This window comes from Crassostrea angulata, chromosome 7, assembly GCF_025612915.1.
Source record: "Crassostrea angulata isolate pt1a10 chromosome 7, ASM2561291v2, whole genome shotgun sequence".
Lineage (NCBI taxonomy): Eukaryota > Metazoa > Mollusca > Bivalvia > Ostreida > Ostreidae > Magallana > Magallana angulata.
The window spans coordinates 17794115-17816414 of record NC_069117.1 but is presented as its reverse complement, the minus strand read 5'-3'; the positions used below and the strand labels follow the sequence as shown (position 1 = coordinate 17816414).

Genomic DNA, 22300 nt, shown 5'->3' with positions numbered 1-22300 from the left:
ACTGGTGTGCTATTTTGTAATCCAAAGCAAGGTGGCCTACACCATCTATATCATTGTAACAGTTAATTGTTCTGGAAGCTAACCCGCAGGCTAGTGCTTTCACGTCTAAATTTAGAATGTTATAGAAATCAACCAATTATGAAAGATCGAGGAAAAAAAGAGTATCTGCAAAGAAAATGATGATATGTTCATTTAAACTGTTAAGAAAGTAAGCAAAGATTAATTGAAAATCGACAATATGAATTTGATTAATATAAGTACATTTATTATCTAACAATATTTGAACTATAGGATCAATATCAACTAGGGATTATAAAAATGACATTTCTAAGCAATTTGCCGAAACTGATTACCTCCTGTGGACTTATCTGGTCCTCTTTGATTAAGCCAATCGTCACTAACTTTGTCTTCTTATAAGGCAAGAAAATTCTCAGGGCTTTGGTTTAAACGCATGGAGGTTTTTATTTCACTATTCAGTGATCCATTAGGTGTAAGGCGATTCCACGTTTATAAGGCAAGACACTCTTTAATACTTAGCGATAATATCTGCTATTATATCTCTTTTTAATCTTAATAAAAAAAATCGGCAAAATAACTCCAATGTATAATAAACTAAATGTAGCTTTTATTTATTAGTGGGTTTGTGTATAATTCATTGTTTAAAAAAAATACCATTAAATTATGTGCTATATATACCTTTTACAAAGAAATAATAGATATGAATGGAATGAGACTTCTTAAACGATAGGCGAATTTTTGTCGCCTTTTAAATCACATGTACATACATATTTCGTAATGACCAAGAGGATCATGGGATTACCGTAAAACTTTTTAAAAATGAAAAACAATGAGCGATATTTGATGTTGTATGCAAGGCAACATTTTTTTTCTATAATTTTTTATTGTTCAGAGACCATGTGATGAAACATTTTTGTTGAAAATCAATATACACACGCTTTGAAAGTGTTTCATTTTGAACTGCATTGACTCGGTCCCAAATAAAACGTTCTTTTTTATTTTTTAAGTGTGTTATTGTAGCGTGCAACCCTATTGATTATAAAATATGAGAGCGGATAGGAACCCTCGGTTATCTTTCTGAGGACTAGTAGTTAAATATTCAACATCTTTTCTTAACCTGAATCCTTACATTAAATTTTCATGAATAAGAGTATCTCGAGAAAGTTGGAATTTCATATAGGAAAAAGTAAAACATTGTTATGATATTATTTATAGGCTTTTAAAGAAAAGATGAGCGACAAAGCAAGAATTATCTTACTTGCCTGGTTTTTGGTGTTTTTTACCTGTTCAGGTAAGCAATTAAATGCTGTAGAATACCAACCCTCATTAAAATAACTCTTAGATTTGAACAAATATTTATCTTTAACTCTTGCGATGAATTGCATTTTTTTAAGACGACATGTACCCCACCCCTGCGAATGTGTTCTGAATGATTTCTTTATCGTTGCTAAGTATATAATAAATCCAGAGGTGCTCGAATGAAAGTTTACGAGACTTCACCGAGATTTGTTCAGTTCTTGTGAAATTTCGAGCGGAAGTATATGTGTTCAGATAATATTCTCAAAATACGTATGTACTGGTCGTTGTTCATATCATATCCATCTTTGATTTGTTAAAACATGAAAATCTTTTAAGATGTATGTTTTATTTCACCATCTATCAGTTCTTTAAATTAAGCGACGATATTCAGAACAGACTTATCGTTCGTGTTCAGCCACGTGTAGAGTGGTTGAAAATATAAACATTGGGTTGCTTAATGAAATCATAGCCATGTTTGATGCTTGTCGTGTGCAATACCATGTTTTTAAAAAAAAATAATGGGTGTCTGTTTTGCTTAAAAGTTTAGTAAATCGAGCTATTTCCAGGACCAGTCTGCATAAAATAGTATAGTTTGTTTCACTATTAATGCAATTACTAGGTCAGGCGCAGATCGAAACTAAACCCTTAGGGGGATCTCTACTAAGCATGTTAATTGTTGCAACGGCAGAAAAAAATAATTTTTTTGTATTGTCACATTTATTTCTAGAACATATTTTATCCACAAATTAATGAAGATAAAGTTTAAAATCAATAAACCTCTAAATTTATATTTGACTACAAGTACCTAGATTCTATGAAATAGGCTATAAACACGAGGCATGATTTTTACTGCGAAACTGAAAGGGTCAAATAAAAACACGAGTCATATTTCTCAAAGCTAGGTTTACATCATCTGCATGTTGTAAATTTTTTATTTCTGTAGATGAGTTACTAAGTTGAATGCCTTTAATTTGATCATTGTTTTTTTTTAGTTTCAAAGATAATATTTCTGCTACGAATAAATACAACAAAGCTGAACTAGGACAACCCTGTCTTCTTCCTCTAGACTTCGAGCAAGTTTTTGAAACCAAACCATTACTTTTAATTCTAAAGATTGGATTTGTATACACAATGTTTACCCATGTAATAAAGTTATCCCAAAAATTAAATTTTTTAAGCACGTGTTATAAAAAATTCCATTCCACCGAATCGAACGCTTTTACAAAATCTATAATAAAAAGAATACCAACATTTGCATGTTCCATGCAATATTCATAAGTATCTAAGACAATTTTAGCATTTATTTCAATAAATCGCCCTTTGTTGTATGCAGATTGCGTTTTGCTAATTAATTTATCAATAACTTTTTGTAATCGTCTTGCAAATATTAAGGCAATTATTTTATAATCTGTATTTGTTTAACTTAACGGCCTATAGTTTTTTTAAATCGGTTTTTTTCTTGAATAAAAGGGTGATAAGAGATAAGCGTTGTGAAAAGGACATTTCCTAATCATCAAATATGGATAATAATACTTCATAAAATAAGGAGCCAATATGACTCCAAAAAACATTTATAGAACTCGCATGGTATTCCATCTAAACCTGGAGACTTGTTATTTTTCATGTTAAAAACTGCTTCTTTACAATCGTCTTTTGATGGTAATGTGTTAAAGTTTTGTTTTTCATTTTCATCTAGTGTTGGGCAATGTATATCATACAAATAGTTTGATATGTTATTGTCTTTGATTGACGCCCTTTCATAAAAATTACACATTTCGTTCAAGATTTCGGAGTTGGAAGAAAACGTCCCATTATCATTATTGATTTCATATATTGTATTGTTTATTTTTCTTTTCCACACTGAGGAAAAAATTTGTATTTCTTTCACCTTGTCCTATCCACTGAGCTTTTGACCTAATTTGTGCACCTTTTGGTATTTGATTGTACATATCAGCTAATTCTTTTTCAAGAGTTCTTTTTTCATTCATGTTAATTAGGGCTCCTGGAAGATTTTCAATTTTTTCAATTTTATCTTCAGTAAGCTTTATCCTTAGTTTTATGTTATTTTTTCATTGTTTAGCGTAATTTATTGAGAAGTGTCGGATTTTTACTTTAAAAAGTTCCCACCTTGAGATTGAATCTAATGATTTATCTTAATCATTAAATATATTAATGATTCCTTTTTTATATTCACCGTGTTCAAGGTGAGAAATGTTTAATATCCAATACCCCGAACCCCGTTCTAATTTGTTAAAATCAACACAAGCTTTTAGATATCTATGATAGCTCATTCTCGTGTTTTTGTTATGTGTACCTGGAATGCGTCTGATAATCATATTTTTCGTCAAATCTTAATTTTCGTTACTAACATATATGTAATCTACTCTGCGTTTAGGGCAGTTATCTGCATCGCACCACGTAAAACCATTTTTATTAGGATATTTATGTATCCAAATAACAACAAGATCTAATTTATGTGAGATTTCAGGTAAGCGTTTCTGTAATTTATCATTTTTCTTTTCAAAACTACAATTAAAATCACCATACAAAACACTTTACTTCCCAGAATTGTATGCGTAGAAGAAAACGACCTAAGTCTATTAAAAATTATATTCTCGTATTTTCCGTGTTTGGTGCATACACATTGATGGAGGTAATTAAAGTAAACTACTTTTACATTTACTATGAGTTTTCTAGCATCTTCAGATTTATGCACGTTGAGGATATCTACAATAAGTTATTAACAAAAAAAGAATAGAGACTCCTCTACTTTATGGAGAGTCAGAAAATGCATGTATACAGTTACCATTCCATCTGGAATCATAATTTCCCTTACATGTTTCTATTGAATGAGTTTCCTGCAACAATACTATATCAAATCTATTCTGTTCTAACCAGATGTAAAACTTATTTCTTAAAAATCGCAAGGTCTTTTGAATATTAGTTTATCTCGTTTCATTAGAAATTGCCTTATATACGAGGGTCAATCAGGAAATAAGAGAATAAAGCGGCTTTCTATACCATATTTTTTCAAATACAAAATTGTTTTAGACAAAATATCCCGTCATTATTTGGTACATAGAATCTCAAGTCAATACTTAATTGGGGTTTCAATATTATCTAATTTTAACCCCAATATGTAGAGTTATTACTTTCGATATTATATGGTTTATTGTTGACATTACACAAATTTTGACCGTGCGCCGTGACATCGATTCTGCAATTATATTCTAAATATTTCTTAGAAATAAAGTAATATATTGACTTTTTTATTTCCAAATTGTTTGATACTATTGTTAAATGATGTCAACCAGTGACCCTCGTACAAGTAGTTGTCATCAGTCACTTGGATGCGGTCGATAAATATTTCTAAATACCAATCGGTGGTACCGAATTGTCACGAATTTCTTCAGTTTAAATAGTTTGGAGCAAATCGGTATATTGAACAGCAAAGCATCCTGAAATTGTTGTTTTGGGATCTCTTTGGCGTAGAAACAAGAACTTGAAATGAAAAATAACAATGTCCAACTAAAATGAAAACAAAATGTAAGTAATCAGAGCTTTAGGTTTTCAAGATAAACTGTGTGAAGCAGTAACTGTCAAAAATTTTAATAATAGTAATTTGTTTCAGTTTAAATTCCCACGGCATAAAATATTAAACATTGTACTCTAATATATGAAGCATTACAAGCTTTCATAAAATTTCAATGATAGCTCAGTAAGCATGCTTGACAAATTTCAGCAACAAGTTTGATTCATATGCACTAAAAAGTCTATTGATTACTCGTATTGTACACGTAACCTAAATATTTCACAAGGTCAACCTAAAGAACAAAAAATGTAATATTTTACAATGCCATCTCTTCTCTCCATTTTTTTTTTACTTTATATGCGTTTGTTTAATGACAGAATATCATATTCGCTAGAATTTTCTCATGTAAAACCTTTGCTCATTTATTCATGAACAAGAGCAGCAATTACCATTTATCAAAGATTTTCATATACCTAATCATTTACAACATAACCCTGAGTTTTTAAAGTAAACAAAGTATATATCTTTCTGTCACACCCGACTCATCCGTATGCCATTGACAAAAAGTTACGCCAATGAAATATACCTCGATACGATTTTAGATCAAAATTCTATTTTCTTTTTTATGTATGAAATGGTTTACTTGCACATTTTGAATGATTGACCAAATTTGGATGGTATAAGTCAAGTTATAAGAGAGATACAGAGGTAAGAATTCGTTAAGTAAACCAAGCTTGAATCTAATTTGTTTATAGATGATGTAAAGCTTGGAGTTATCATTTTTGACGAAATGACTCGTGGCAAACAAAGTAATTGACTCAATGTTTTTTAATGTCAAAGCGACAACAATTGGCAGAAAGTTATGAATACATATGTACACAATAACAAGGCGTGAGGTTTGTTTACAAAACAAAGAATATCGAACTCTGTCTCTTGCATATAACTTCATATTCGAACTTCGAATTTTGACAAAACATTAAACACATCCACACTACTCATTCAAAATAATAAAAATGGAAAAACAATTTAAAATTCTGAGCTCAAACCGTGTCTAAGTCCCTTTATCTACAAATACATTTCTGTATGAGCTAATATTTTTATTGAGGTATAGAAAAATGGTCACCTAAACAATTGAACCGGTGTTATTTTATAAAATAAACATTAGAAATTTGTACTTTGTTTTATTTAGGATAATGAAAAAGAAACAAATCCCTCCGGTCTTCATTCAGGCCATAAGAAATTGCATTTCTATATGGGGTGAAATAGTAGATGAGTACTGTCCCAACCATTAAACATAAAATGTTCTCACTTCCGAAGGGCTTAACTCATCCGTATATCACGTGAGGGAAGATAAACAAACAAATAGATTGATAACATGTAACATTAATGTAAAAAAACACATTTTTTAAATTTTCGAACAAAAACTATGACAATTTGATTTAAGATAAATTGGAACATGTAGCTGACTAAATTTTGAAATACTGTTATACTAGGTAAAGAAATACCAGACAACATGGGGAAAGATTTCATCCTTGGATTCATGGAAGCATCAAATGCCCTTACTGGAGATTCTTCACGAATCCCGTTAAAATTATTTATAACGACTTCCAGTCTTGGTACAGTTAGCGTTTCAATATCAGCTCCATTTGCGAAAGATACTTACCCTGGAGAAAACATAACAGTGACAAAAGGGGTTGTTAGACAGGTCAAACTGCCAAAGTCTCTCAGAGTTCTAGGAACAAAACGATCCCATAAAGCTGTCCATATCAATTCATCGGATGAAATTGTGGTTTTCGGCGTTAACGGCGCCGACTTTTCAACAGACGGATTCCTTGGAATTCCAGTTGATGTTTTAGGAGCACAGTACTTTGTGCCTTCCTTTTATTCGAATAGTCAAAGATTCTATAAATCTGCAATTGTAATCGTAGGCACAAAAGACAGAACCTCACTGCAAATTAAGATTAAGTCAACAAATGGTGGGATAATCATTCTTGAGAATAAAAGGTATGGGAATAATGACTGGCTTAATACCACTATCAGTAGGTTTGAGGTATTACAACTCCAATGTCGAAGTGACCTAACAGGAACCTTTGTTCAATCATCACAGAAAATATCTGTTTTTGGAGGATCAACTGTAACAAACATTGGAACAGGAACATCAAGGGATCACATCGAGGAGCAAATACCTCCAGTGAATGTTTGGGGTAAACGTTTTGCAATGAGTCCTGTTCCTCATACAAACCCTAATGTCATCAGAGTTTTGGCAAGTGAAGATGACACTATGATTACGATAAACAATCATGGGATACACACATTACAATCTGGACAGTTTTACGAAACAAAAGTTTCAAGTGCTGACTTTATTTCATCCAATAAACCTGTGTTGACAGTTCAGTATGTTCCTAGTGCATATGATGGACAAAATGGCGATCCTGCTATGACTCTTGTTCCACCAATTGAGCAAAGCAATGTCTTTTACTCTTTCTTGACACCAAAATCATCCCAAAACGAAAACTTTGAGAACACGTTTAATTTCTTAATGGAAGGTCTGTCCTACAAGGGTTTAGTTCTTGATGATAAGCTCCTCCGACGGGAAGATTTTTTCAGTGTCGCTCAAATAAACAATATATCAACCGGTTATATTAAGATCCCACATGGCAGTCACACTTTGAGACATTCATCGGGAACATTACCATTTGGCGGCATTTTATATGGTGGAGCTAAATATGAATCCTACGCTTTTCCCGTTGGTCAAAGATTCACACCAATCAATCAGGTATTAAGTGTAAGATGATAGTGATTATAGAAAATGGACAAAGCGTTTGTAACGAGTATTTTATGTAACAGACGTTATACTACTGTAGAATGATTAATTGTATCTAATTCAAATTTTAACAGTATCAGTTTGATTGAGTTACTGTGAACATGTACTGCGAAACACAGCTTCCCGAATTGATTTCAAATTTTGATGCCCAAAAGACTACATGTTATGGTATTCAAGTCAGTTTGAAATTTATTTTCGAATTCTGCCCACAAATAAATCGACAAACTTTGCGCAAACACGAAAATTTTTGTTTTGTAACATTTTTTGCATTGATACTCCCATAAATCACGAAAGAGGTCTTCTGTATTTAAATTTTCTTTCTATTGTATAGGAATGTCAGCCTCAACCTGTGGTAGTTGGCGATGGTTTAGACAATGATTGTGATGGGCGAGTGGATGAGGAGATATGCAATGATAATAAAGGTTAACTGTAGTTATTGATCATTATTATTTCGATTACATTCTTTAAAATATTAAATAGAGACTTATAAACTTCAAAGATGGGGTTTCATTAGCAATTTTATTTTAAAAGACCGACAGGTATAAGAAAAAACAACATCATTTAATGGTCACAAAATCAAAAATTGTAAATTTCACATGAAATTACGATATCAAATCTACAAACTCGTATACTATTTGTAAAAACTAAAATCAAATTGAATGCATGAAATGTTACAGAAAAATTTGTGTTTTTAGACAATGATGGAGATGGAAAAGAAAACGAAGATTGTGTCACAGAACTCAGTAAGAAATAAAGCTTTTTTGTCCCGAAAGTCTGGTGCATTGCCATAAACAGATAAAATGAATGAAATGAGGTTACTCAAAAACGTATTTATTCATCCACGAAACCTATAGATACCATTTCCTTTTGATGATATGATATGATATGCAGATATTTGTTTTGAGGAACGACAACAATTGCAACAACGAAGCTAACAACAACATCCACAAGTTCAACAGCCAGACCAGCTACACAAACTACGCCAACTATATTATCGACACGGACGACGACAACAAAACAACCAACGACAGAGAGTGAGCAAAGTCTGATTTTATTTTCCCTTCCAATTCACTTACTAGGCACATAATTTCACATTGCTCACTCACTTATTGTTGCTTGGAACCTTTAATTTGTTGCCTCAGACTTTGTACATTTATTCCAGTGAGTAAATGTGCAAATAAAGGCTATTTTCTTTCAGATCTAGTGAATGGCCGAGAGAATATAAAGTAAAATGTAGTAATAATATATATTAATTCATACACGGAGGTCATTGATATTGTTCCAATTTGATAATATGATATGATATGATATGAGATGATATTATTTGCTATGACATGACATGACATGCAACTCTTTATTAGAAGGTACGACTAAAATTGCAACAACGAAACTAATAACAACATCCACAAGTTCAATAGGCAGACCAACAACATCAACTACACAGACAACGACAACAAAACAACCGACAACAAGGAGAGAAAGTATGATTACATTGTACACTGATGGCGGCACATAATATCATATCACTCATTCACTCATTGTTGCTTCGAGCCTTGTACATATTGTCAACAAAGACAACACGTTGTAGAATATGCAATTTTTCTTTATATAAAAGGTGACAAAGTGAGCTCAGAATCTAGGCACATATCTCATTTAAACTTTGGAATACTTTCATACTAATAAATACAAGGAGAAGAATAAGACATTCTTTTGAATGATAGCAAAAGAATTTACTAGCTTTTAAGCCTCAAAAATATAGTATTCTAAAAGATTTTTTCATTTCAAATTACTCGCAGTTCTTAACCTTGAGGTCAGAACATTGGGTCAAATATAAAGAGAAAAAAGAGCACATTAAAAGTGATCCAGTCAATTTTTATAAAGATTGATTTTCTATTTTTATAGCTGTTTTTTCCAAACCTTCTTCTTTTCATTCCTGCCTTATTATAATCAAAACTCCCATTTATTTCTCATGGGAAGTTTTGGAAAACACCACATATTTTAGAATGGAACTACTTGTTTATCAATGCTCACGTAATAAATTTACTGGCATGTAACTCTCTAATCCCCTCCCCCCTCCACAAGATTATTGCAATCAATATTAAGTTGTTTGATCCTGCTACCACCATGTTCGTCATTTATACCAGACAAATATTTGATAAAATTGTCACCGGTGACGAATTAAATTATTCTAGGATAACAAAGCCGATATGTGCCATCACATAATAATCATAATTATTCATTATAATAGCATCGGCAGAAGTATGCATTAATTTAGTTTATTTAAAACATAGTGGTTTGATACTTATTATATCCTTCCCTTATTTAAATACTTTACAATTTCATTACCTGTGAAGTAAACATAAAAAAGGTCTTAATGTAAACTATTTTTACACATTTTAAAAAAGAAAAATCAATTTGAATTAACAAGTGACATATTCTTTGAAGTATGATTAAAGTGTTTGATCACTACAAAGATAAAACCCCCCAAAGCATTGGTCTTCTGTTGTAACATGATATCGACTCTGACTTTTAATTATCATAAGTTGAAACAACTGTTGCAACAACATCATCAGCTGCAAAATCTGCAACTTCTCCACTCAAAACAATTGGTATAATGAAAGAGGCCACAACAGGAAAGCTGCAAACAACAAAGACACTTCAAGGTTTACAGTATAACAATCTTATGTAGATGCTATTTCTAAAATTGAAATATTATGTGTCTATAAGCTATTCAAGTTAAATGCAATCATAATCTTACGCATTTATTAGCGTTTTTGCCACCGCCAAAACGAAATTGCTATGATATCCCCCCAAAAAACTACTTTTAAAAATCATTCAAAGTTCTAATTTTCTCTGGTACATATTTCTAAATTTTTCGAATTTCTCTTAAGAACCTAGCATATTGCACTTGTAATTCTAAACCTTAAATGTTGGCTAAAACATCATATTTACAGTAAAACGGTATATTTCTGCATGGATTTTGGCCTAGAAATGCATCAGGGCAGACTTGCTAAAATATTTTGATAGGTGTTGATCAAAGGAATAAGTAAGGTATGGTTTTTTTTAGAAAGACCCCTGCCCTGATGTCGAAATCTGCCAAAACTTTTTTTTAAACTTATTTGTGTTATACTGGTTTATATATATGTGTTTCATTTGTGAGGTTTGAATTGCTCAGATGGTGTCACCGCAGTTAGTTATTGAATACCAAAAATATTTTTTGCATCATAGTTCGATTCCACTTTTTGCAAGACTTTTCTTTTTTTAAATTCTTGATTTGTATAAAAACCTTTCTTTTTTTACATTTATAAAAAATTATGTAATGAACTCAAAGCAAATACCATAACTATACCTAAGCACGCTATGTTTGAGAACAAGAATCATTCACTCTGTGTTACTAAAGACAGGTGCTACATAAAAAATCATGCTAAGGAAAAACTAGTAAGCTAAGGTGTTAGGTGATCAATCGGGCGCGGCGATGAGCACAAAAAAAATTGCAGCTTAGTTATATGTATAAGCAAATCTCCAGGCGAATTTACTGTGTTCAATTAATCCAGTATGGCAGCGATGAGTATTTTGTGTATTTTAAGTAAGTGTTATTTTTTATTATGAGAAAAATATCTAACGTCAGTAGCCAGTGAACAGAACAGGGGCATCGTCGATTGACAACAAGCGGTTATATTATTTTAATGAATTGCTGACAATATTCCATAATCAGATCCTTTTTCTTAGCTGTAGGGCTACAATAGTATCGACACAACTTTTAAAAAAAATAATTTGCATTTCTTACAGCAATGACAATTTTCGAAATCAAATGTATCATCTTTAAAGAAATGAGTTGTAAAAGGACGTATTTACACAAACGGGATTAGCAACCTCTTTACCGCCATGTTTTCTATTATTAAAAAAAAAACACGTACGTTTTGAAAAGAAATTCGCAAAAAAATTGCGTTATACTCCTACATTAATAACCACATCGCGTAAACATCCGTACAAACGAGAGACATTAATATAAGATTTTGCTTGTCAATCTTTGTGAAATAATTAAGTTCAAATAAAAAAAAAATCTTGAAGCAAACGAATGTGTCCTTCCTGTTAAAACGGATCTCTCTCATAAACTTTGAACTATCATCTTCAAATCTGAATGATATACATGTATTAGAAAAAATGAATACCAGATTTTAACATCATTGTGGACACGGAATATGTGAGAGTTAAATCATCGTAATTATGATCCTATACGGAATGGAGTAAAAAAAAACCACATTCCTTATTTTAAAAGGATATAGGTTTATGTTTTCAGTAGAATAAAAGAAAATTGATGACTAAAACGCTTTTAGCGTCTCGCAAGACTTTCGAAAGTTGCTTATATGCCCTTGTTTGTAAATAAACGCATATGAAGTCCATGTATCGAATTATAGCAAGATGATAAAGTAAAAAACAACGTCAATAATTCATACTGCGCAGAAAACGACTGTAAAACTTTTTGTAATCACATTACATTATGACTATTAGAACCTAAAAGATTATTGTTTATGGCCTAATATCGAGAAGTGGAACGGAAATCGATATGCTTTTTGTAAAGACAGCAACCAAAACCGCAATAAAGTTTAATTCTTTTGTTATATACACTTTATCTTTTCGGACTGAAAACGTAAAACTTTTCACTCTCAGCTAGATGTCAGTAACATGGTGAATATATGAACGTTTCTCTTAACAACATGTTAATTATAATATCTAGTCAATTATTTCCATTTCTTTATTCAATAAGTTTTTTAAAGATATTTGTAATCAACATACAAATGATTTTACTGAAATGAATAAATAAAAGCAAATAGTTACAACAGAGAACTTTATGCAAATACATTTAATACATTGCATGTCATTGAAATTTTAACTTCCTTTAAACGAGTTTATTACACCTTACTTTAACTTTTGTAAACCGTACACGCATATAGTTTTGCATTGTTATATCTTTGTCAAACTCACCCTCGTTTGCCATTTGATTTTCTGCGTTGATTTTACGTCCTATAACCGGGAGGAGCGAGGTTTTATCATTTAGAGTTACATTCATTTAATCAATTTCTTTTCAACTAATCAGATTCAATGAATTCCAGGAAATTATAACTTTTAAAAATTAATAAGCAAACTTCATTCAAATTTTTTCACACAAAAAGAATAACGTTTAAAAATGGAATAAAATATGTGGTTGAACTTGTTTATTTATAGAAATTTTACATACATATTTTAAAATCAAAGTATAGAAAAATATATGAAATACGTCTGATGTATATGCATGAAATGTCTTTCAAACTACAACCCATTTATCTGCATATTTTATAAATACTGCCTTATAATTTCTAAACTCTAATTTTTCTTTTTGGTTGTTTCCACTATAATTGAGATGTTAGTATATTCATTTCATTTTCAAGTGAACATGGAAGAGAGAAGACCCCAGTGGTTCACTTTGACGGAGATCGGAATAATCAGTGGCGTGTCTATCGTTGTATTGGGTGCCATTGGGATGTGCTGTAAGAAATGCTGGGGTCTTCTCAAAGACCGGGATGATGATGACGATGAAGACGAAAAACGATATAGACGAAAGAGAAGGAGTACGACCAAGCTGCCTATCGGAGCCCCTAGTATTCGACCAATGTATATGTAGATTTCAACCTATTTAAAACAGAAGTAAAGCTCTTTTTATTCCGTAGGGATTCGACGTACATTTTTTTAAAGATGTGATGACTTTTTTTATTATTGTATCTTATGTTAAATTGCATTCTAAAATAAATTTATGGGTTTTTATTATTTGATAATTCTAGCTTAGAGGCCATGAATGTGGAATTGAATCGCTTTTCAAACGTCAAAAGTTCGTTGATACATTGGATTAAACATATGAGTTTCATCTTTGGTAAATCAGTGGTTTTTTATAGACCATTGCAATCTGGATAGTTACTATTTAACGACAGCATTAATTTTTGTCAAGCCTTGATGTGAAAAGTCAGATTTTTTTTGCTCAGAGTCGTAGACGTCATAAAGACGTTCAATAAGTTTGCCGTGTCAATATTTTGAAAAAAATGTTTTTGTAAGTAACAAACAACAGTTGATTTAGTTTATTTAAGCAGAGAATTGTGAACCGAAATAAAGAGAATCATCCGACTTCACTAAACTGTACACGACGTATTGCTACCACATATCAACTAATTTACAAGATCGTACAAACACTGTGTGCGTGATGGGTATAGCGTTATAATGAGTCAAATCATCTTGTAAATGTTTATGCAAGTTTAATTTTTTTCCAGGATTAAAAAGTTGTCAATGATCATAAAATTTGTGTTATACGCCATCGCATTCGGTCTTTCTACCCAACATTTGAGAGAAATCACTGGTTTCCTTTCAGACACTTATAGCTGATTAAATGTAAACAATCTTACAACAGAATTCTGTTATTGAATTTATTATCTGTTACTTGCTGCAATCTATTCATGATTTAAAAAATATTCCTTGGGCTGATTCTTTTTACAAGCCTCTTGACCCATGTTTCATCGATTAACAATACATTCCAGTTTTTGACGAGAGATAATTCATACATTGATTATATGTCTAAATCATACATCTATTATTTTTCTGTTTTGCTATAAGTAACTATCTGGCACAAAGCCTTATCAAGAAGTAAACATAAAGACAATTCAATTTCTATAACGTTGATAAATCCAACGGGCCAGGCTGCAATTTAGAAAGATCCTAGCCAAGAAAAAAAAAACAAAACATTTAATCACCCTCAGCTAAGATTGATCCATCGTTTGAATAATACTCATAATATTGAAACTAGTTTAGATTCTTGGATTTTTCTAAAAATGCCATTTTAATAATTGTATTGATTATCATAGGAATAAATCAGGTGATTTTGCATTCAATTTATATCATTTTTATCTTGCCTAATGTATTGCGTAATTCTTAGTATCAAAGCATTTATATTGATATAGTCAATATATATCTATATGAAAAATATAAATTAAAATATTTAATCAACGCAAGAATTTGAAATTTTTGTTATCTTATCAATTGCCACTACATTTTTTGAAATTAATTGATATTTTTGCAAAATGTCTAATTATTATTCACATAATAGTTCTAAATCTCGATTTGCAAGTCCAAAATAGTGTTAATTTTTCTCTTTCTCAATAACATGTGGTAAGATAAACAAATAACCTATTGAATTAACTGTCTATTAAATGATCTACAACAATAAACATTATGAATGTGAACCAAATTGCCACAAAATTAAAATTTGAACTTCACAAATGCTCTTTGTGAATGAGTTGTTAATAAATACATTTGGTTTAAAAATCTTTAAACTAGGTTTAAGTATTTCTTCAATTTGACACACATGAAGTTATTGTATATTAGAATAATAAACAAACATTAATCGTCCTTTTTGTTTAATAAAAAAGTTGATAATGGTAAACCCCCTTTATCTGAAATGACAATCTGCTTACGTTAAGGATAAGTCCACAGCTGCACAAGTGCTTTAATATTGAGCATGAATATTTGGCGTTGAAAGAAAGCATTAGAAATATATAAAAATTCATACTCAACATAGTGGCAGGTTTGTATCGTAAAATGCATACTCGTACATATTTATGCAAAATCATTGCAGAGAAGATATGTATTTCATGTGTCTAAAGTGATATTTTTTATACCCTTTCTCTAATACATGTAAATTCATTTTGTATAAGCAACTGAAAGACAATGACCAACACGTATTTATTTAAGGAATAAGGGATCATTCTTTGAGGATTATGAGGTGATAATTTCGGTCGAGGCGTGATCAAAAACAATAAAGCCCGAAGGGCTTTATGATAGGTTTGATCACGCCCCGAACGAAATCATTACCTCATAATATTCAAAGAGTGATTCCATATTACTTATATTTATATAATTTTCAGCCACTGTACGGTAAAATATTTTAATGTAAATAAGCAAACCCCGCTTATATTATTGTACGTCATTTGAAGTTATTGGACTGTATAGAACAAAATCGACACGTAGTGTTATTACAGGGAAAGAGAGTGAAAAATGTAAATATATCCGGATATACATCAAAAACCGATACCATTTTTTCTTATATACACATTAGTTGCAAATTATGACGATAATATTGCTCCATATCTTTCTTTTTTATGATGACATAGAGGCCGCTTTGATGAGCATGACGTAACAAAATATAGTTCAACAATGTTGCAAGTTTTTCATTCTCATAATGAACAAATAAGACACTACTTTTGACAAGACAACACTTTTTTTATCATATTTAGTGATAATTTTTTTTTGTACAATTGAAAAACGATTGAAGCTATGCAGAATAGTAGTGTACCACTTCCGTGAGGTCAGAGTGCGGTTTGAAAATTGAAAACAAAGCGAATGAGAGCTGAGTTGGAGTCTACTTAGACATTTTTAGAAGAAGTTCTATCGCAGAATCAGATTCAAGAGCATAGTGATTTTCATCGGACATTAAATAGACCAGCTTTTCTAATTTCTTTTACGTACAAAACGGACAGTCTTACAGAGAAGCATAAGGGGTCAAATTTGACCATGAATGAACTAAACACGAAATGTCGTCGTCTGTGATTGCGATTGAGAGTTTGATCGACACTTGTTATAAAAGTCAGAAATGAACTATAACTGATTTTAATTAGGCCTTCTTTGACAAGAGCAATTCTAATTTTGAAGAACGTTTTAATATACGAGGTCGATCCATAAACATGATCTTTTGGGAATCTTAAGTCATGATCACTATCCCCTAAATTAATGTTATATAACGTGCGAGTACCCAATATTGCCGAGTACCCATTATTGCCGATTGTTATAAAAACAGCAAGATTTCCGCTATCTATTCGTAGTTTTCAGCTACAAACCAAAATAAATAAATAATAGAATTTTTAAGAAACTATAAGAGTTGGAAATGAAGAAAATCTACTTCAAACAGTTCGGAACTCACCTTAATAAAGGTAAGCCTATGAAGACGTATCTCAGCTGTATCCGTGCGATGACACATGCCACTGAATCTTTAACTTGTAATCCATTTAATGATTGACAGGGCATTTTTTGTTTAGGTCCAAATTCGAAGAATATTTACCTCCGTGTTATGATATTTGACAAAACTACGCAAGATACAATTCCTACTACACAATATTTAAGAAAGAAAGCCGAGTGTCTGCTTGCTTGTGAGACGCCATTTTGTTTGCAACCTGAGGCGGATCAAAGATTTATCCACACGCACCTGCGGTGTAAATCAGAGGCGTTGCTATTAATTTTCACACACATTATTTCTTTTACTGGACACACTAAAACTTATATTTAAAAAGCTTTTAATAAATTAACAATGCATTTCTTTAACTTTAAATCATTTGTCCCAAGACATGTGAAGCACATATTCCCCCGTTTGTGTGCACATTAATTCATGCCAATGTATTTTGCGCTGTAACGATTTATGTCAATGGAAAAGTAACTGTTCTCAAAAACTACATGTAACTTAGTCATATTCGTGTATCATTCACATTATTACACGTAAGAAATATGTAATATTTTATTCAGTTCATCGTGATTAAGAGAGGTGAATATTTTTTTGCATAAAGATGTATTTTCTTCTTTTTCTTTTGGAATTTGAATGTTTTCATTCATTTCTTAAATGACAAGAAATAAATATACGCTCTAAAAGAAATCGGTTTATTAAAAAAAAATCTACAAAATTTCTTCATTTTTATCTTACCAAACAGATTTTAAAAAATCAGGTCATATTAACCATCATTCCTTTTTCTCTTGCTTAAATCTATTTGCTGTATTTATTTTTAATAATTTTTAATCAAAAAGTCTCATTTTTGCGCATACGTTGCCGCCATTTACCTGCGGAAAAATATTGCGTTAAACAACGTGCAACAAATTGGGGTCTATAATTTAAAGAAGGATTAGCAACAGTTCTCAAGAGTAAAAATGAGTAAAATAAGTTTCTTAGTTTAGTTAAAGAAACACGAATCTCAATTTTCGAGCATTAACTCGATAAAGGAGTGTCGAGTAAACGTTTGTTCCCAAACAAACAATTTTATATGATCTGGCACCAAATTCTATTAGTACAATATGTACAATTGATAAATATTTTGACAACAAACGTTATGGAAAAAAGGTTATATATAATTATGCAAACGCTTATGCAATATATACAATTCTTAACAACTCGACACCAGACTGGAACATCGAAAAAACATCCAATAGTTTTAAAACTCTAGCTCTACAGGAACGTCAGCCTCAACCTATTGTAGTTGGCGATGGTTTAGACAATGATGGTGAATGACAAGTGGGTGAAGAGATATGCAATGATTATAGAGGTTTACTGTTGTTGTATTATAACTATTCTAAATCATTACTTAAAGAGCAAAAATATGGAAATTTGTCAGATCAGGTTCGGATAGGCAGTTGCTAAAGATGTCTAATCTTTAAAAAAAACCCGTTGGCGTTAAGTAAAGTACATGTACAATCTATGGTAATGGAGTTCGATATTGAAATATCTCAAATGATGCTTTCGAACAAATTGGTTGAATAACCTGATGTGTACTCATTAGACAAAGAACTATATATGATATGAGCCACCATAATTCGCCATTTTTTACAGTATTTCTGGTACAATAAATGTTATGTAATATTTTAGAAGAGTTGATGTAAAATATATTTTTACCAATTTATTTAGTTTATTTGCACTCACTGGCAGTACATGTATATGACGTCACAAGTGGCGCTATTTTTACAATTCAATCAAAATCAGTCAAAACTTGACATTTTTCTTATCTTTTTATAAATGGGAAATATAGAGCGCATGCCTGAACAAGGAACATTTTTTTGTCAGTTATTAGCTTGGCTAGATACATTTTTATCAAAATGTTTTGTTTTTCAAGCATGCGCTCTTTGGTGGCACCGGGCAGTTTTTTTTATACAATTCATTGTAGCCAGGGGATGCGTGTCTTCAGAACTCTGTTACATAGTAATTCCTCAGTTCCCATTCTGCACAAATACCTTTAATTCACTCTTTATAAGGCCAATCACCTATTTCTGAAGAAAATTACTAGTCAAATCCTGTAAAATGCTTTACATAGTGGTTTTTATGAGATTTTGACCCTTTTATATTTTGCTTATTTTCATGATTTTACAGCTTTTTAGACCTATGTCCCATGCACCTTCTTTTCGTGTCATTTTACCTCCCGTCTGTAACTTGCAATTTCACTGTGTAAAGTCAACACAACAGTCATAGCCGCAGGTTTCGCATTTTACTTCTGTTTCTCATGTACCTAACCTATGAGGCCTACATATTGCATATCAATTTCAATAAAAGACACCCATCTAACTAATGATAATCAAAAATATCATTTCATGAATTTTAGCAACACTCATAAGTCTTCAAGTATAGCAACTCTCAATTTTACAAAAATATTGACGGGTACTTTATCCGAACCGGTTACTTGCTACCTATGTTTCCTGAAAGAAAAACGGCTTGAAACCAAGCTGTTTTATGCCAAAAATGGCGGGAAAAGGTTGTCTTCACGATGGCATACTTCTAAATTGTGGGAAGTTGAATCAAAATGAACATTATGTAACATCACATATATATCTGTACAAAGGAAACAAATGATGATGTTCATTTTAGGGGGCCATTTTAGGCCCATATCATATATAGTCCCTTAGATACGGACTGTTCATTAATTCCTAACTCATTACATAATGTAAAAATGATAAAATCTCTGTTTGCCGACATTGATGTGGTTGGAAAAGAAAACAAAGTTGTGTCATAAAACTAATTTTTATTGCCTTGACATTTTAGTGATATGTAGCAGAAAAAGAAAATATTTACTGAAAAATAGAGGACCGCAAAAAGAAAGCTGACAATTCGACTCAGTCGCATTAATTTATAGATACAAAAGCTGCATTGATACTATTCGTTTTTAATAAAACAGTATTGTCTAAAATGTATCATTTTAAGGCAAGACTACAATTGCAATGAGTTCAACAGCAAGTTAGACCAACTACGTTATATATTAAGGAAACAGGCTACTAAGACAAAAAGAGTGAGAAAATTATGATTTCATCTGACATCATATTCTTTATCTGGTGGTGCATAATATCACTTCTAGACACAGTGTTACCTCGTATTTTGCGCATTGTCTCAACGGTGCTAACATCTACTAATTGCAATAGACGCTATTTTCCATGAATTAAGAGTGGAAGGTTGTTCATAAAACCAATCCTACAAATCACTTGAACTTTGAAATGAATGTCTGTACGCTGAGAAATATATATTGCTGTTCTATATGGTATGCCATCGTACAGGTAACAGGTTTTCAATATATATACTAAAATTTTTATATAAATAGCTAGTATTCAGCTTAAGGTCGAGTCTGTTAACATCAAAGACTCATATTTATCTGTGCATTTTTTTTTTATGAAAAAGATAAAGGTTTTAATTTCTACATACTAAGTGTGGTAATTTTAAGTACCTATCGATCATATCGCATTATCTTACAACACCCGCTTTCATTGTACATAATTCGCATATTATATAGACCCAATATATATATTGCAAGATTCAATGCGTTTACACCGTACAACGGTAGCTCTGGAACGTGCTGGTTTCGTCTTGAGCTTTTTGTGGCAACAGTTTACAGACCATATCTTGTCGCTTCTGCTCATGCGCCAATTGTGAAAGGAGCTCTAGTGTAAAAGCTACTTCATGCTTACATCAGACACATTTCAATAAAATAAACCAATTTTTTCTGGGTTTTTTTCATTTTAACAATTCTATGGGAGAATAATAATAGATGAACATAATTCGAGAACATGTTGTAGCACCACAGCAATGTCCAATATCACATGACAACATGAGACAGTATGTGATATAGATATTACGAAATGTATGGATTTGCAATTCCTAAAAGCGTATGAAACAAGTAACTTTTCAAGTATATCTTGCTAAGCTATATGTTGACCTTTGATCACATAACACTTTGTTTTGTCCTTGCAATTTGTAACAGTAAGTTATAATAAATTTTTATCTTACCTTAATATCATGTTTTTATCGATTTGACTTTTCAAATGTTACCCATGCAAGTATACAATAACCATAGCTATGTAAGTTTTATGTTCATTATGTATTTGCTTTCCTGTGATTTTTAGAAAACCAAAAGCGTTATTTTTATTAGGATTTCATATTTATTTGAATTTGTATAAACACAACGTATACTAGTACTTGACTTTGGAAGAATATAATGAGTATTAAATAAATACGTTTTAAATGAACTAAATGAACACAAATTTGATATGTAAATCAAATAAGTAGTGAGAATACAAGTAAACGAGTTGTGGTAGCACATACAAGTATCGTAACCCAGGCACGTTTTGTCTCCAGTGATGCTTGCCGATACCGTTTTCAACAGACTTTGAATGATGAGAGTATTGGCAGTAGGATATGTCGTTTTAAAGAGCAATTTTTCTTTTAGCTAATTTATTTTGATATCATGCTCCTTTAAGAATAACCTTCCATATCACGTGAAATACATTTGAACTGCACTAACATAAATTCCTTAACACAAAGAATATTCAATAACAATCGTAATTAAAATGGGTTCCGAAATTCCAGAGAATATATTGTAGAAAATGTATCACAGTAAACGACGTGAACTAAAACAACTACAACGCCAGAACAAATTTGTATGGAAAATCTCATTTAAAATGTATTTACCTCTGGGTACGGAAAGGTTATGAGTTTTTTATTTTTTTTTATTTAGGAATCGTTCATCTATTGAATAATAATTTAACAAGGTTTTTAACTTTTCTAAACATTAATCTTGAATTTGGACAATTTCTGTAAATATATATTAAAAAAATCTTTATAGAATGCTATGCATGACATGGGGAATTATTTTGTCTCATATTATCTCTCTTTTACCACATCATTATTTGGGCTAATTAAAAACAAGGCAAAGCCGTTAGTAGAAGCAAAAAATCACGGAATGAAATTAACCCCGATTCAATTGTCTGTGTACTAGTGGCAATACATGGAAACTGAAACCGATAACTCTTGCAATGATAGTTAAACATTGCAAGATTACATGAAACAAGCACAATACACGCATAAACAGCTACAATTTTTCTTACGATCTTAAAAATTGTGCATCGCTCTTGTAAGTACACGACACGTTGTAAAACGTTCGTACTAATGTTCGTGTGTTGCATTACAATAATTTGGGTTGTATTTGGTCGTGTCTGAATAGTGTGCATCTCATCTATTTCGAGGAGATTTGATGCGACAACTTTTTTGATATTTTGATTTGCATATTTAGTAATGTTTTTACTCAAATCACAGTGAAACTTTCCATCCTGTACAGCAGCAAACATGTTTTAAAAAATGTGCACTTGAAAAATCTTTACTTGCGTGATGGATGCTCATTAAAAAATTTTATCATGGTGAAACTTAACGTACTTAAAATAATGTTTTAAATCGTGTTCAGTAAGAAGAGAATTTATCAAGTGATATATTTGTTTTAAAAACCGATAAATTGACCCACCGTCATTGAGAACAGGAAAGG

General features: G+C 31.4%; 1 protein-coding gene across 3 annotated transcripts; it reads left to right on the top strand.

The window, feature by feature from the left end:
* The first annotated feature begins 1237 nt into the window (after positions 1–1237).
* LOC128156119 (IgGFc-binding protein-like) lies at positions 1238–14593 on the top strand. Of its 3 annotated transcripts, XM_052818137.1 has the most exons (9): positions 1238–1309; positions 6343–7625; positions 8005–8095; positions 8205–8212; positions 8369–8416; positions 8565–8707; positions 9092–9154; positions 9922–9932; positions 13103–14593. In XM_052818137.1, exons 1-9 carry the CDS (start codon positions 1249–1251, stop codon positions 13333–13335), a joined length of 1941 nt encoding a protein of 646 aa, XP_052674097.1. In that variant the 5' UTR covers positions 1238–1248; the 3' UTR covers positions 13336–14593. The 3 variants fall into 3 exon arrangements, with proteins under 3 accessions (XP_052674097.1, XP_052674096.1, XP_052674095.1); XM_052818136.1 differs by lacking the exons at positions 8205–8212; positions 9922–9932 and having other exon boundaries at positions 8579–8707; positions 9038–9154; XM_052818135.1 differs by lacking the exons at positions 8205–8212; positions 9922–9932 and having other exon boundaries at positions 8579–8707; positions 9035–9154.
* The last annotated feature ends 7707 nt before the right edge of the window (positions 14594–22300 follow it).

What these genes read in the sequence shown, in the direction of transcription:
- LOC128156119 (XM_052818135.1), top strand. Translation starts at nt 1,249, where the DNA reads ATGAGCGACAAAGCAAGAATTATCTTACTTGCCTGGTTTTTGGTGTTT. An exon ending in GGTGTTTTTTACCTGTTCAG is followed by an intron (nt 1,310 to 6,342) that starts GTAAGCAATTAA and finishes CTGTTATACTAG; the next exon opens with GTAAAGAAATACCAGACAAC. An exon ending in GATATGCAATGATAATAAAG is followed by an intron (nt 8,096 to 8,368) that starts GTTAACTGTAGT and finishes TTGTGTTTTTAG; the next exon opens with ACAATGATGGAGATGGAAAA.